This window comes from Leuciscus leuciscus (genome assembly GCF_965113295.1).
Source record: "Leuciscus leuciscus genome assembly, chromosome: 14".
Taxonomy (NCBI): Eukaryota; Metazoa; Chordata; class Actinopteri; order Cypriniformes; family Leuciscidae; genus Leuciscus; species Leuciscus leuciscus.
In genome coordinates this window covers 27,072,016-27,088,588 of record NC_138738.1, presented here as the reverse complement: position 1 = coordinate 27,088,588, position 16,573 = coordinate 27,072,016, and the positions used below count along the sequence as shown (strand labels likewise).

Here is a 16,573-nt window from a genome sequence, read left to right as displayed (position 1 = left end):
CTTTTATCTTCTGTTCTGTCAATGAGTGTGCGATCCAACCAAACAGACTTAAATGGTTAAATAACCTATACTTTATGCACTTACCTCACTGAAATATGACTCCATATCAGAGGTGTAGTCAGTCAGGGCCATATAGGCCTATACACTGTATGCTTACCTTTTCCCAGGGCTGTTAGTGTATAACGAATTCTGAGGATCAGTCTTTTCTTATGTCTGCTCTTATACCCATTTGTTTTGCTGCTTCAGAATCTACCGTGTAAGCTTCCCCATTAACTGTATCCCAGCAGTATCTGATTCTTTGTAGTAACTGGTGCATTATCACATGAATTCTACCATTACCTGCCCCTGACAACTGCAGCCACCACAATCATTGACTGAGGGAAGACAGAGAGTATACATGGACTGGAGAAAGTCACGGTTAACTCCTAAGATTCCAATAACACTGAAGAATTTTTGCAAAGCCTAATTGAAATTTGAAAGTGCAAGTGTTTTCCTTTTAAGGAAGAAACTCTCAAAGATTTTCTTTACTGAAACAGGTGGCCATTGGAGCTTCATACTTTACAGAAAAGATTTGTAGGCTCTGTGCACATTTCAATGCTCTAATCCGGCCATTAAGGGAATGTGAGACTTAATTGAATCTCCCCTTACTGAGTGCCAAGATTCGAAACCCCTCAGGAACTGTATGCAGACCTTTCCTGCCAGACGGGGATGCAGGAGGGCTTTTAGTCTTGTGAATATAATTGTCTAAAAAGGAGGTCTACATGTCTTGTTTTAAACATTGCGGGATTAATGATGATTAACCTTAATGGCCCACCAATTACAGAGATGTGTGTAAAGTAAATGGGTAAAAGCAAGATATCACCGCACTACATGACCCACAGTTACGACCGTGTACATCTGTTTAAAAAAAACGGATTGCAGTTTTATATGCTTTTACAATTCTCATCTTACAAATAATCAAAAACACACACACTGACTTCACTTATGTATTTTTATTTATATATATATATATATATATATATATATATATATATATTATAGTATATATATCATATTTTTACTTCTTCTATACAATCATATCATATAATCATACTTCTATACTATACAATTTTTTTTTTTTTTTTAAAGAACTTCTTTGGAAAGGTTCTGTGTTTAGAACTCAAATGGAGCTGAATACAATGTCCGAATTGGTAGATGCAATAATCCTAATTTACAAAAAAAATATTAAAAGGCTTATGTGGCCTGGAGGATAAATACACAATGAGCTTCAGGATATTTTTTCATAATACAGGCCAAAACATAGCCATGAAGCTTTATAAAAGTGGCAGCATGGTAAGTCCATGCTAAAGCCCAATTTATACTTCTGCGTCAAACTCACGCCGTAGCTATGTCGTTGGCTGTGTGTAGCACACGTACCCTTTGGCGTACCCTGACATGCACCTCTCCAAAAATGTAACCATGCTCCCTCTGCATGTGTAATTGCGCATCAACGCGGACAACGACGCAGAAGTATAAATGAAAACCAACGCGTAGTCTATAGCGTAGAGGCTCCGGTGTAGGTCCAACGCAGAAGTATAAATTAAGCATTAAGCATGGTTGCCTTGCAGCAAGAAGGTCCCTGGTTCAGGCCTAACACAGAAGGCCTACCACTAACTACTGTGATTTGCTCAGATTGAGTGGAAAGTCATTATCAAGCCAAACCATGCAATATAAATACTTTTTGTTCAGTTTTTTTCAGAATACACCAACTTGTTCAGAGTCACAACTTACAGTTGTCTTTTTGTGGGTATATGCTCACATTGGAGTGGAAGGTGATAAAGGTGTTTGATAATATAGGTAAGGCTCTTAAACACCCCAAAATTGAAGGATTTATTTAAAGTAGATGTCAAAAAGACGTGGCAAGAGATATGGGATAAAGTAAAAATGGGTGCCATCTGCATTCCAAAAAGTTGTGAAAGAGCAGTTTATGGCAGTAGCAGGAATGTATGAATATACATCGAATAAAGTACATAAATGCATGAATATAGCATGTACTCTGCTCTCAATAAATAAATTGATATAATAAGAAAGCGTGATTTCGACAATCCTAATAAATGTGGATTTTTAGAAACTGTGCATGTGCTTATAAAATATATAAGGCATAAAGAATCAAAAAAAGAAATAGCTTTGTATAATAAAGATACCCCCTCCCCCCTACAACAACGCTTTACACTCCATCCCAATAGGTGGCGGAAATGCACCAACAGTTAGTTTCCCAACCGCTATTAAGCTTAGAAGAAGAAGACACGCTACTGCAGTGAATAAGCATTTTAGTTCATTCGTCGTAGGTTTAAGACGTCACTGTATGCTCAATGTTTACTTCCCAAGAAAAATATTTTTGATTATACAGCATCCACCAACCGAAAAGTTCATTTTATGGTACAGAAACAATGATGAAGATCTTTCTGGAGGGCGTGGAAAAGTTTGTTGTTATCACGTGATATACCTCTAATGTTTGATAAACTATTTCTTTTTTAACCTCCAGTTTGGTTTTGACGTTCAAAAGTTATTTTCAAAGAATGCCTCAACCTAAATACAGAAAGATTGCTGTATTGGGGTATCGGTCAGTTGGTAAGTTAAGTGTTTGATATCAATTTTTGAGTAGGAAGTATTCGATGTTATGTAGTCGTTAAGTTAGCAGAGTTCTTGCAATTATTTCATTAACGTTACATTTCATTTGAGCTGTTTACTGGTTTCCAGCCACTTTAAGTTTTAAGTATTTACAAATTTACGTATTTATTTCGATGCTGTCAACAAGCTTCTAAACGCGCAGCAGCATTTGGCGACATAATGGAAAAGCGCATGGTGCTGGCAAGAATTAGCAACGTGCTTCTTCAGTCAGATCACGCAGCGATATGCCGACCAATACTCGAATATCATCAATCGGGCAATTTTAGTAACATGTAAGCATGTCTTAATATTGATCTGTAACGCGATGCACTTCCTTTATAACCAATTATTCGATTAGCTAAAAAGAAATCGCTTTCCGTTCCACCTTAAATGACGCTACGCTACGTGTCGATGTGAATGGCGCTGTGTCCATAAAGGGATTTAAAGCGCTCATTCTCGGTCATTTTCAAGGGTACGTAAAAAATGACACTGTGGAATGGTAAACAGTGTAGTGTCCTATCAAGTTTTTGGGATAATACAGAATGAGTAGACCCCGAATTGCACTGTAACATTTTTAATGGTCTTGTGAAATTGACATGTACGATAACAAAGAATAAGCTGTCCTGTTGCATCTCTCGGCAATTTGAATCTGCGTTTCTCCGTCAAAGTTTGAACAACTGTTACGGTACCATTCTGTTTTAATTAGCCCATAAACTTGACATTTGAGACAATACATATGAATGAACCAAGGTTTATTTTAGTATCTCCCCGTGTGGATAATTTTCAAGGGTGCGTGTAATATGAGGGCTGTTACAAAAGTGCCAAATTTGAAGAATTATTACTGTGCCATCTCAGAAATCAACATTTAAAAATCAAATGGTTCTAACAATACTGTAAATGTAGATATTTTAAGCCACCATACATGAGATTCATTTTATTTATGTTAGCCGTGTTCGGTTTTATGTGGAAACTGTGTATTTGTAGGTGAATATCAACCTATGCATAGCTTTATCTTGCACACCCATCGACCTGTGAAATCTTGTATATTTGATGTATTGCCTCTTGAAGTGGCAGGTCTTGTGGTGTTGTTTGCAGATTGGTGCCATTAGGTCTGCAGGTTGTTTGCGAGTTGAGGGCAGCAAACTATATCTCTCTTGCTCTACCAAAATTTGTACATGCAGTGAGTCATGAAGTTAAATGATAATGTAAAAGCACATTAGTGTGATATTGTTTGCATCCATTAAAATTAAAGAGACGGGAATTGCAAATACAGTGCTCAATGGCAGTAGTTGTATTATGAATTAGGGGAAAGCTGTAAAGTTAATTGCTCAAATGTGATAGATATATTATTATAATTTTGTACTTCGTTTGTTCAATGCGTTATGAACAAACTGTTTAATCTTTGTACTTTGATACAAGGTCACACTGTATCAGTTCTCATTATCATATTTAACACAGAGACATGCCGAAAGGAAATGGGCAGAAGGTTCAATAAGATTTGAAAGTGGCATGTGAAGGCCAAGTATGGTAACCTACACTCGGAATTTGTCCTCTGCATTTAACCCATCCAAGTTAGTGAACAGACATCCGGAGCAGTAGGCATTTTTGCTGTGGCACCTGGGGAGCAATTGGGGGTTAGTTGCCTTGCTCAAGGGCACCTCAGTCATTTCCTGCCGGCAACCTTCGGATTACCAGTCTGACTCTCTAACCTTTAGGCCACGACTGCCCGACCAATCTATATTTACCCATATGTGAAGTTCATGGGTTCATTAAAAACGGTACGCTAAAAATGTTCAAAAGAAATTGGGCAGAAGGAACAATGAAATGGCAACTTTTTTTTACTATCCCATACTGTATGTTGACTTAATGGAATCATACAAAATTGGTATTAGCATTCAAAATGTGTATTTTCACAATGCATTATGCCGTGTATCATGCCAGTGTCATATTTAACGCACCCATGAAAAGGACTGAGAAACTTTTTCCCCGAATTGGGCAGAGGTTGCAATATCATCTGTATCATCTGTATTTGTGAAGTTCATGGGTCCATTAAAAAAAGAAAAAAAAGAAAAAGAATGCTCTGACAGTATCATCAGTACATTTACATGTGTTAGTGGCATACTCTTCACCTGCCTATACACTATGTGCCTTGATCAGTAAGCAGCTTTCTCAACACTTTTCCATTACTTTAGTTATCAATTCTTTCCATTATGATAAAATAATAATACTATTTAATGTCATTCAACACCCTTATAATAGCTGTCTCTCTTTTTGTTACTAATTCTTTTTAACGTTACTTTGTTAATCATTTTTATTTATTTTACAACAGGAAAATCCTCCCTCACGATACAGTTTGTAGAAGGACAATTTGTAGATTCCTACGACCCTACTATTGAAAACAGTGAGTACTGAAATACTTTGACCTACTATATTACTAATATTATAGCCTGCATGACTCTAAAATGCCATGATGGGCAAATACATTAAATGAAGTTGCTAGCAACTAGTAGATCCTAGTTTTAAGACCGTTGTATAATGTAGAAGAATCTATCACAGTATTGTACAAAAGTATGAGTGGGCTAGACCGGTTCTGGCCAGTGTGGTGCCTTGGGCACAATCAATCATTGAATCATGGGCACTAATTTGGGAGAACCCATGCCTCTTTCCATGTGAAATAAACCCTGTCCTTTAGTCTGTAGGGCTTGTAATAATATTATACATATTATAACCAGGTTTGTTTATTATTATTAATTTATATTTTTATTGTTTTGCTTGTTTCTTTTGGAATTTAGTTTATTTTAATGTTTAGGCAAGTTTACTGTGCATTACGTTATAACATGAATTATTAATTAACACACATTGTTACATAATGCTTAACAGATCATTGGTTATTTTCAAATAGTAATTAATTGCAATGAATTTAAATAAAAAGGAGTAAACAAAACTAGTGTATTTCATCAAGTGATCAGTAATGGTTGCTATTGTTTTAGTGACACCTGTCATCTTAACTAGGCCTAATTATGAAATTTGATACGGAAATGTCATATCATGTATGTGTTTCTGTAATTTATAATTTAGTTTTAATGCCTGCTTGTGTTTTCTCAGTATGGTGACTGAATTGTGGAAATTCATACAACTACATGACATTTGGTCCCCAATTTAAAATCTTTTTGTTTGTCTTTAAGCTTTTAATAAAATGGTGTCTGTGAATGGCCAGGATTTCAATCTCCAGTTAGTTGACACTGCTGGACAGGTAAGACCCCCTACAATTTTTCTATTTAAATCTTTTTCTTTTTTCATCATTTTTCATACCAGTTGTTCCCCTCCCCTTTTCTGTTTAGGATGAGTATTCCATTTTCCCCCAGTCTCATTCTATGGATATTCATGGTTACGTTCTGGTGTACTCTGTCACTTCAATGAAAAGGTCAGGTTTTTTTTTTCTTTCTTACTTGCATTGTTATTATTCTTTTATGTTTTGTTTTGTTTTGTTTAGTCATACAACTGGAATGTTTAAATGTTTGGTCTCTTCTGACCATTTAATTTTAAGTGACAGGTTAATAATGCAAATAAACAAACTTGCATGCTTATGTAATCACTCTTTTGTTTTTTGTTTAGTTTTTTTGTTCTTCATTCTTGGACTCATCAATATATCCAGTGTTGTTTTTGTGTTTGCATCTTTGTTAGGTTTCTGACTTTGTTTTTCTGTAAGTTCTATTCTTTTTGAGTATAATCTATTGGCCATGAGCTTGAATGGACAAATGTGATGCATGTGTACTACGACTGATCTGTGGTACTTTCTCTTGGTTGTCATCTTTGTCAATTTTTCGTTGTTGTTTCCAAATTCTTTGTTCATTTATTAAATGAACAGCCCTGTTAGAAACATTAGTGCAGTGAATTCGGTCAGGCACACAAGAAGGCGAAGCACTCAGATGTGGGGCTGGAAAATTTGGACTGCACATGCACAGTCCTTGCAGCTGGTCCTGCTGATGATGAAATTTACATCATGGACTGTGCAAGACAGAAGAAAATAAACAACTCTTTAAAGGGTCATAATCCCTAATTTTAGTGCTGGTCATCACATCACAGATTAGAAAAGGCTCATAAAAAGTTATGAGAAGAATTGAAAGGAGAGCAGAGGAGGGGAAAGGAGAAGCAGAGTAACCTACAACACCAATCAACAGATCTTCTGCACACTTACTATAAAGATGAAGTGCAGATTCAAATGTTTGTGGAGATAAAGACAAAAGAGTTGTGGGCACGGCAGTTCTCTTTACATTTTGTACTGCCTAACCAATACATGATAGTGCTTTCTGTGTAAAACTTACCAGTTAGTTCAGAAGAATTGAGCATGCAGACCACGTTTAAGCTTTAGTCAGCAACACTAGTTTCCTAAACATGAAACACAAATATTTTTGTTCAAATAACGTTGTTAATACAGAAGTAGTGTGCACAATTTCAAGGCAGCTTACTCAAAACAACAAACTAATTATTATTAAAACTAAACCCTCAAAGGTTAATCATGAATGACATCTCCAATTTACAGATATGATGCCATTTATGACCAAAATTTCTGTTTCAAATGTGCGATAACATATTTAAATCTTACCAGATATATGCACTAATTCTACTTGGTACATGTATCAAACTGTTGCATTAGTGTACTAACTAAACTTTGGGGCTGTTTACACGACACCATTTTCAACAAAAAATGGGAAACCTTTTGTATGCGTTTTGGCCATTCGTTTACACGACATCTGCATTTTGGGGGCCTGAAAACGCAAACTTTTGAAAATTATAGCGTTATTGTGTCTGTGTAAACAACAAAAATGTGAATTTGTGAAAACAGAGACATTCATATTACCTGTTCAGTGTACAGGCACGTAGTGTTCTTTACAAAATGACATTGCCAACCACTGGCTTTTTAGTCATTTTCACGGATCTGTGTGAACAGGGATCGTTTTGACAAAATTGTTTAAATGCGGAAAACGCGAAGGAAAAACGTTTCCATTTTTAGTACAATGTTGTTGTGAAAACGTACTCTATTTAGTAGAGTAAAAATAAAAACATTTGAAATATGACATCTTTTTTTGTTATAATCACTATGACTGCCATACCATATATACTATAGATATAAATAGAACAATTCAAATAGAATGCTGAAACCATGAGCACTGGCTCTGTCAAGACCCCTTTTACTCTGGCATGGTTCTGGTGCAGGTTACTGACTAATATTTTGGGCTGGAAAAATCGATTCCACTAACTGTTATGGCAGTCTCTCTGAGCAATGTAATAACATTGCAATGCATTACTCTGTAGGTCTTAATATGTTAAATTGCATGAGAGAGAATGAATCTGCGGGTTCAGTTTCTGTCTTAGTCTCAAGCAAGTACTTGAAGAGATTACCGACAGTTTACAGCCAGATCTGCCGGTACACAAGAATGACTTCTGGTACCGTGAACAACATAATGCAGAAGTGCTGCTTACACAAACACTGACACATCATATTTGTTTTTGGACTGGTTATGTAGTCATATAAACGACACGTATATCACCTTGTATCAACTTTTGTATCAGAAGTCTGTGGAGAAACAGGGCTGGTTCTAGACAGGCTTTATTTCGCCCCGGGAAACACTGGTCAAGAACAGGATTGGCACCAGAAATATATTTTATTGTTTGTTTTAAAGCAAAAACAATTTCATATTGTATTAATATTTTGTATTTTTCAGAACCATTGTACTATTTTTCAATACCATATATTAACACTAGTATTGGCTGAGAAGTACCACCTTTATTTAACCTTAAATTCTGATATGGGTTATTTTTTTCTGATTGTAAGGGCCTAGATGCTTGTTTGAATATTTCTCTGAGGCCAACACAATGTAAACATAATCCACTCTGTTTTCAGTTTTGAAGTTGTGCAGGTTCTACATGACAAGCTTCTTGATATGGTTGGAAAGATACAGTAAGTGTGGTTTAAACTCATGAACATATGGTCAAAATATTACACACGGTCATAAAACATGTAGTCATAAATATTACATATTTACCCAGGGTACCTACTGTTCTAGTTGGGAACAAAAAAGACCTTCACATGGAAAGGTAAGCATAACTATATATTCACCTATTCACCTTTAGGGACCAAGCACTTAAACCCTATTATATTGCTATTTTTTTTATGGTGTTGGCTTATTTATTTTTATTCTATTAAAAAATTTTGTAGTACTAGATTGTGTAGAACTTCAAATTTGTCTTAAACTTGGTAGAATAGTCTCAAATCCCGCCACTTGTCGAACATACGCCCATCAGTCTTGACAGGTAGTGCTATTATAAAGCCTTTGATGTTTTTGCCATAAGACATACTGGATCCCAATTTTACCCAGCCAGTCATATTGCCTTTTGGTCCTTTTAAATTATATTTAATAGGTACTTCTGCAAACAGGGTTCCCTTGCTTTTTGAAAGTACTTGAATTTCAGACGCATAGCATTCAAGGCCTGGAAAGTCTATGAAAACAAACACAGGTCTTTGAAAGTGTTTGAATTAAACTTGAAGTAAAATTTGTTAGAGTAGAATGGTGCTATTACAAAAAATTGGCCTTTATGCACTGCAAAAACCAGAATGAAACCGCGTTTCTGATGAGGAGGAAAACGGGGGAAAGCGGCGTGAGTGCGTGGATCGTGATCATGAGCAGTGCCAGCAGGGAAGGGCAAATTCAATGATGCTTGGTTGACTCAGTATTGACTCAGATCAGGTATCTAGATTATATATAATATTTTAAATTAATATGTAGCTATAATCATTTATAATTTTGACATCCATTTCTTTCTTTTTTTTTTTGTCAAAACTTGTATTATTTGAACTGTTGTTGAAATCGTTGTTTTTTAGTCAAAATAAACTGTAAACTTTTTTTACAGTTAATATTGTCCATGTTGGCAGTAACAAACCCACCTTTATTGTCTATATTGTGCTTGATACAAAATAAAAGGTGCTTTAAAAAGTCCTTGGATCTGGTGTTCATGAAAGAGTGGAAACCCTATTCAAACCTATTCAGTTTAAAGGGCGTTTGTCTCTTTTGCCGTATATAACCATTAGATGCTCTTGACAAAATGTTATTAAAAGTAATTGTATTTTCTGTTAATGTATAGCTAAATGAATGACACATTTTTTTTTTGTGATTAAGTTATTAACATTAAATTCATAAATGTGATTAAATGTCTTTTTGTGCTTTTATTTGTAATATATTCAGCAACAAGGAGTTCTTAAATATTTATCACATTTCAGACCACAAAATTGTCTTCCAGACTTTAAAACTTTAAGGTTTTCTAACATTTTGTGGTGGAAGGCAAAGCATTCCCACTCTGTCATGCTCTCTTTTTTTGTTGTTTTAATTTAGAGTGATTAAACCAGAAGAGGGCAAGAAGCTAGCTGATTCTTGGGGTGCTGCTTTCATGGAGTCGTCCGCTAAGGAAAATCAGGTAACACCTCCTTCGTATCTTGAATAGGAACTTTTGCTACAGTTACATTTTGTAGACTCATTTCTGTAATAAACATATATTTGTTTTCTGTACAGTTTGGTCATTTGTGTATATGTTCTCCTTCTTAAAAGAACTTTCAATTTTACAGACAGCTGTAGAGGTTTTCAAGAGGATTATTCTGGAAATGGAAAAGGTTGATGGAAACGCCCCATCAGAGGAGAAGAAGTGTGCAGTGATGTAAGGCATGCAGTAAACTCACATGCTGAAGTTAAAAGACACATCACCTTGCCTTTAACTATAACGAAGCAGTTCAGAATAGGTCCTCTCCTGATTAATTTCCAGATGCGTCAACAAACATTATTCCAAAAAAATCATACTCAGTGTTGGGAATTAAATATTGATGCTATTTGAAGCTCAAATTACTGTAAAAGGTTTTACTTAAAATCTCCCATCTCTGTAACCTTCAGCTTTGATATGTTGACTGACATTTCATGTTTAATCTGACAGGAACTAACCTGTCTGCAACTACTATCTCAATTTATCTCAGCAATACACAGTTGTTCTCATTTTGATTTTATTTTATTTTTTGCTCTCCCTCTGAAACATATTTACTAATTTAACTTCTCTTGTGTAACCAAAAGAAATAAAATGGGAAGTCCGTTGAAATTTAGTTTATATAGAGACTGTCATTTAAGACGGCACAAATGACAACTTAGTGCTGTGCTGCTCCTTTCCTCTTCCTAGTAGAGTATGTGAACAGTGTGGGTATATATATATGATACACAACAGAACCCCAAAAAGATCTACTCTTGCCCACCACCAGTGGTTTTATACACAATCAAGTGACTGCAAGAATTGTATTCTTTCTAAACCTTCAGTATAAAGTAAATATGAGATCTTTAAAACTTTGTTAGAATGCTATTTGTGAGATTTAGCATTTTTATTTTATTTTATTTCTTTGCGTTTTTGTTGGAATTGTTTTGCTTTGATCCAGAAATGAACTTGGTTACCTGTAAAGGTGCCCATGGCATATAAAAGTCCTCATTAAATAAGTACACTTTTTTTTTTAGGATAATGCTGAACTTCATACAGACCATTTGCCGTTTGTGAGGGCTAATATTTACATAGTTGCCAAGGACCAGTCAATTCATGATCAACAATTTACCCCTGTGGCTAACCCTAACCCATGAGCTTAATCACCAACAATATCTCTCTAGAGCAGTTAAGACTGATAATGCACCGGCTACTGAAAAATGTTGTTCCAATGCATTTCTTATATCTTTTGCATCATCCTCTCTGCTTCCTATTTAGTAATTGTTAGCGATATTAAATAGTACCATGACACGAATACCATCATGTAATTTCCTGACCCATACTACAGGGTGGGCCATTTATATGGATACACCGTAATAACATGGGAATGGTTGGTGATATTAAAGTCCTGTTTGTGGCACATTAGTATATGTCATGGTCACCACCCATCTTGAGGAGTTTGCCCCCTCACATATACTAATGTGCCACAAACAGGACTTTAATATCACCAACCATTCCCATGTTATTACGGTGTATCCATATAAATGGCCCACCCTGTACATTGAATTAGCATTACTGAAGTCCGAAGGTCCTTTAAGATCTGACCTCATTTTCCTGTGAAGTTCAGGGTGCCAGGTTTTTCATTTTTATAATTTTGACAGCCTTCATTATAATTTTAGGGACTTCTGTATATGGAATTTTTGTATGTGGAAAAATAAAACATTTAAAGAATGTGTTTTCTGTTTATTTGTTGTTCTTCCGTTCCAACTATCAAGAGTTAGTTGGATCTCTCACCTCAAAGCTGAAATAGCTAGTCAGGGGTGCATTTACCATATGATGTAACTTGCTGCCTAACACCTTATTACAATGAATCGTTGGAGAATATGGTTTTATTTTGAGTGTGGTTTTACTTTGACATACTTACGTTGTTCGATTCACGCTGTGATGGAAGGGCTGCGGTCACCATCTTCTGGTGAAAGGCGAGAATTCATTCGGTGTTGCGCTCGCAGTGCTTGGATATCTATAGCCGCAATGGTATCCAGCTGCAGAACCCCAGCAGCCACAGAGTGGGAGTCAGAGGCGGAGCTTATACATGCAATTTTCTTTTTTAGATGTGAGCTATTTTCACATGGATATTGATCAAATGGATATCTCCAAACTTAACTTTTTTTTTTTTAAAGTACCTGTACAATGATAAATATTTCAAACCAGCCTATTAATAATGCTACACAATCAATAGTTCATTCTTAGTTCAACGATATACAAATATAGAACTTTTTTATTTTAAATAAATGAATAGCCTATATTAAAATGTGTGACCGTATTGTAGTTTACCATTTGACTGTATTATGTAATATTATTTCCTTCGTGTTCATGTTGTTACAAATAATACTTATACAGTGTGACATATAGCCTTAAACAAATGAATTGTGCATTTCACTATATGAAAACCAATGATATTTAAAAAAAGATATAATATAAACAGCTATACTTTTTAAAAAAAACATGCAAACTTCATACAAAAATGAATTTATCTTAAAACACAAAAACTGTTCGATTTTAAACCCATTGTATCATGGCCTTTCTGCATATGATTAAAATGAATATCCATATTTTCACAAATGCTAAAAAAACTATGTTCATAAGCGTAAACGTTTTATAAGCTATTTAAGTACAAAGCAGACAGTAATTGTAAAGCTCATTTACAACACCCTATCCAAAAAAATAAGTGAACTGACCACAGGAAAATAGCCTACAATAAAGTAGAACAACAAATTCTCGTTTCAAAAATATAATGAGAAAGACGTGTGCAGCACAGATTCAATATTTTTGGCAGATAAACACTTTAATATATAAATTAGTTCACCACATCGTGACAATAATACAGACAACTCGCAGAGATATCCGTTGTGCTTGTTGACTTTATTAAATAAAAGAAAATGTTCGGCTCCACTCCTCACTTCCGACCTGTGGCAACCTGCTAGTCCGAACTGCTGGGGCTCGTTATTAAAGTGTATTATGGGATTAAATAAATGCACAACATGTTTTACTGTCTTAGACACCACAACTAATGTATGTTCCCTCATATAGTGCACTGTATAAGGTTATGAACTATTTTGAACACAGCCAACATGAGCTCCTTTCGATTGCGGCTTGGCAAGCCGTTTTAACATTTAATCCTTAAAATGCACTAGTATATGCAACTAATTACTTTTTAGATACTATTTATTCCATTAGGTAGGCTTCTTTATTTATTTGCTACTAGTGCTTATTCTTTAATAGGTACAGTTAAAGATAGTACTTATTCCAATAGAGTGGTGCAGGTATGACATCATTTTGTAGGGCAAAACGCAGAAACGAGTTGCATTTTAGCACTTCCGGTTCAAAAACAGCAATTAAAAGGCACTGTGACTTAAGTTTTCCCGGAACATACAATTATGTCACTAAACAGTGACAGCACAACTCATCAGTGACAGACAGAACATCATTCACAAGTTGATCAGTGATGTTCTCTCACAGACGACGTTGTTGCCTTTTCCACTACATCGATTTCTGATTCTGACTGATCTAACTCCCGTTGCTCGGGTCTCCTAGCCTGGAAATCCAGACCTAAATCTAAAAGATTAATGGTCTGGTGTCGATCAATGAAAATCGGCCAGCTCGAGGGGCGGCACCAAGCATGCATTTGAAAATCTCAGCACGCAATTGGATAACACTACGACCAATCACAACAATAAACCCCATACGCTTAGCTACCAGGGGAGCTAACTGGTAGATTAGACTCTTCCGGTCGGCAAAACAGCAAAAACACCCTTCTTGCAAAGGAACGATTCGAGCGCCGTCATCTGTTCCTCTTTTGGGAAAAAGCCAAGTCTAACTCGTTCATTGTAGCGGCCAAAGCCGTTTCAAACCACTGCTATTCATCCATAGGCATCTTGCAATGTTTACTGATGACTTCGACGTCACAGCGCTGTCGTCATCTGTTTAGCTCGCCTCTGGCCCGCCTATATCAGATAACCCGATGTGATTGGTGCAGCTCAGATCGAGGGGCATATTTAATGAGCTCCATTGAGCGACACCAGAGTAACTCGCTGAGCAAATTCAACTTGTGCTCTCGCGAGAACTCTGGTTTACCAGGGTACGGGTCTCCTGCTATCCTGATTATTATTAGCAGTTGAATCCGTTCAACAGCACTTAAAATGCTAGAGGGAAATGCTGGTATCGTCACATTTTTTAAATTTCAGTACCAACTTGTACCGAAATACGTGACGTTTATGTGACAACACTATTGCTTACCGTCTACAATGAAACAGGACATAAAGCAAAATGTCAACAGTTAGTATATAATATTTAAATGAACGATTCATAATATACTTAAAAATAGTCTGAATGATTAAGTTCTCATTACTAAAACAGAAGTTCCCTTTCGAGGTAGGTTTCTCGACATTGCATCATTAGCTGACGCTTTGGGGAAACTTCTTTCTTCCAAAACGCTAAATTTATGTAGTGCCTTAAACAATATAGATTGTTTCAAAGTAGCTTTACAGTGATAATAGGAAATTAAAATAACAGAGATTGTTTTGGCTTTACAGCAGCTCTAGAATAAAATTATTGTCCAGCTTAAGTTAGTTTTTGATTGATTCACTTCCATTGCAAAGATCATTAGTTATTAACTTACACGACACTGTTTTAACTGAAAATAGAAAACTTTTAATGTATGCATATTATGTGTTTAGTCTATTACCCCTTTTCCACCAACAAGAACCGGGTGCTGGTTCAGAGCTAGAGCTATTGCCAGTTCGGAGTTGGTTTGACTGACGAGCTTACTAAGAACCGGTTTGCGTTTCCACCGGCCAGAGAGCCACAACAGAGCTATATCTTACGTCACTGCATACGTATCATGTTGCCCAGCAACGCTAGTGCGGCAGCGCCAAACACAAACACACCAGACTTGTTCGCGATGCATCGGCTTCTCGCAGAACAATCAGCACATGAAATCAAAGCACTGCGAAAGCGATCAAAAAGCACAAGGAGTCGTATGATCTCCAAACACTCCCGCAGCTCTGATCGGTCCACGCTGCTCCGATGCATCTCGAACAAGGCATCAACAATAATAGACGTTGCGTTACTATGGATGCTCATGGGTTTGCGAAAATAAATCGGCATCCAAACACGGCGAATCCAACGCGTTCGTGCAGCTCGCCATAACTTACATAGACGGATATTATAATCGAGCTGCTATTAGCTCGACTAGCTGCTATTTAAAAATGGTGGTCACAAGTTTCTCTTCAGTCTTGTTGGCCACGGTAACCCCGCCCCCAGCCTCTGACGCAAGCGGTTCTTTCTTGGCTCCGTTCTAGACCCTTCAATGATTTGGTGCTACTTAAGAACCAGTTTTACTGGTTCGGAGCTGGTGCTTTGGCGGTGGAAAAACAAAGAACCGATTTGAAACTAGGCTCTGGCTCCGAACCAGCACCAACTCTGCCTTGGTGGAAAAGGGGTATATAGGTATGTGCATTTTAATATATATATATATATATATATATATGTGCGCAGGCATGTAGTTTTTCTTTACAAATTAACAACACCAAATTACTTGTCTGGTCTGCATAATACAGAATTTTTAGTCGCTTCCGCTTATCCATGCAAACTGGAATCATTTTGATAATGTTTTATCTGTACAGAGGTAAAGGGAAGGGAAGGAGCCCTTCACAGGGAGAGACTAGTTGACACTTCAGGGCTGCGATGTCGTCGTGTCCAGGCGCAGGTCCTTCATCAGATCTGGATACGACCTGGATCCAGCGGACTATGGTAAACCTCGGGATAAACAGAGAGACTAATATTAGCGTAGACGCCATTCTTCTTATGATGTAATGAGTACATCAGGTGCTATGGGAAGTGTGGTCAATATCTTTTATAGTATCACCTCTTCTCCTCCTCCAAGCCGAGATAGGAAGTTTAGTGTATGAGCCTGCTCTTGTCAATTCCTGCATTCCCCTCTTTACCTAAACCTCCCATGTCTAACCTTCGGAATGAATAATCGCTGCCTCTAACTGAGCTGCGCCCATCGCTGATTCAGTGCTACATGAGTTGAGTTCTTCTGCCATCAGCGAAAGCCTTAAAGGACTTGGGTAGCGAGCTCTGTAGTATCAGCTCCCGCGTTCTCTCTCTAAACGCTCACTCATTCACACGATATAAGCTGCCCATTACCAAAGCAGCGGTCAGTCGTGTACAGTGCACAGAGAAGTTCCAGTCGCTCACTCATTCATGCGATATAAGGGTGGCAGCTCTCCCCCCATCTTAGTGTGGTGGTCTGTCTAGTACAAAGCACAAAATGCTCGGGCCGCTCGATATTCTCTTGTCGGCTATGCCGCTGTTTTCAACGCTCTGCACGACTGGGCCTGAGCCAGATATGAAG

General features: G+C 36.9%; 1 protein-coding gene and 1 long non-coding RNA gene across 3 annotated transcripts; one reads left to right on the top strand and one right to left on the bottom strand.

Moving 5' to 3' along the window:
• The first annotated feature begins 2,262 nt into the window (after positions 1-2,262).
• On the top strand, positions 2,263-11,890 carry rhebl1 (Ras homolog, mTORC1 binding like 1). 2 transcript variants are annotated; one of them, XM_082190314.1, is made up of 9 exons: positions 2,263-2,418; positions 2,525-2,610; positions 4,979-5,050; positions 5,835-5,902; positions 5,991-6,073; positions 8,555-8,611; positions 8,701-8,748; positions 10,041-10,122; positions 10,271-11,890. In XM_082190314.1, the coding sequence occupies exons 1-9, from the start codon at positions 2,345-2,347 to the stop codon at positions 10,361-10,363; spliced, it is 663 nt and encodes a 220-aa protein (XP_082046440.1). In that variant the 5' UTR covers positions 2,263-2,344; the 3' UTR covers positions 10,364-11,890. The 2 variants fall into 2 exon arrangements, with proteins under 2 accessions (XP_082046440.1, XP_082046441.1); XM_082190315.1 differs by having other exon boundaries at positions 2,268-2,610.
• LOC309514158 lies at positions 6,292-8,548 on the bottom strand. The gene is made up of 2 exons (XR_014211614.1): positions 7,599-8,548; positions 6,292-7,562 (listed from the first exon to the last, which is right to left on the bottom strand). It is a non-coding gene; the product is annotated as an uncharacterized lncRNA (long non-coding RNA).
• Positions 11,891-16,573: the final 4,683 nt, after the last annotated feature.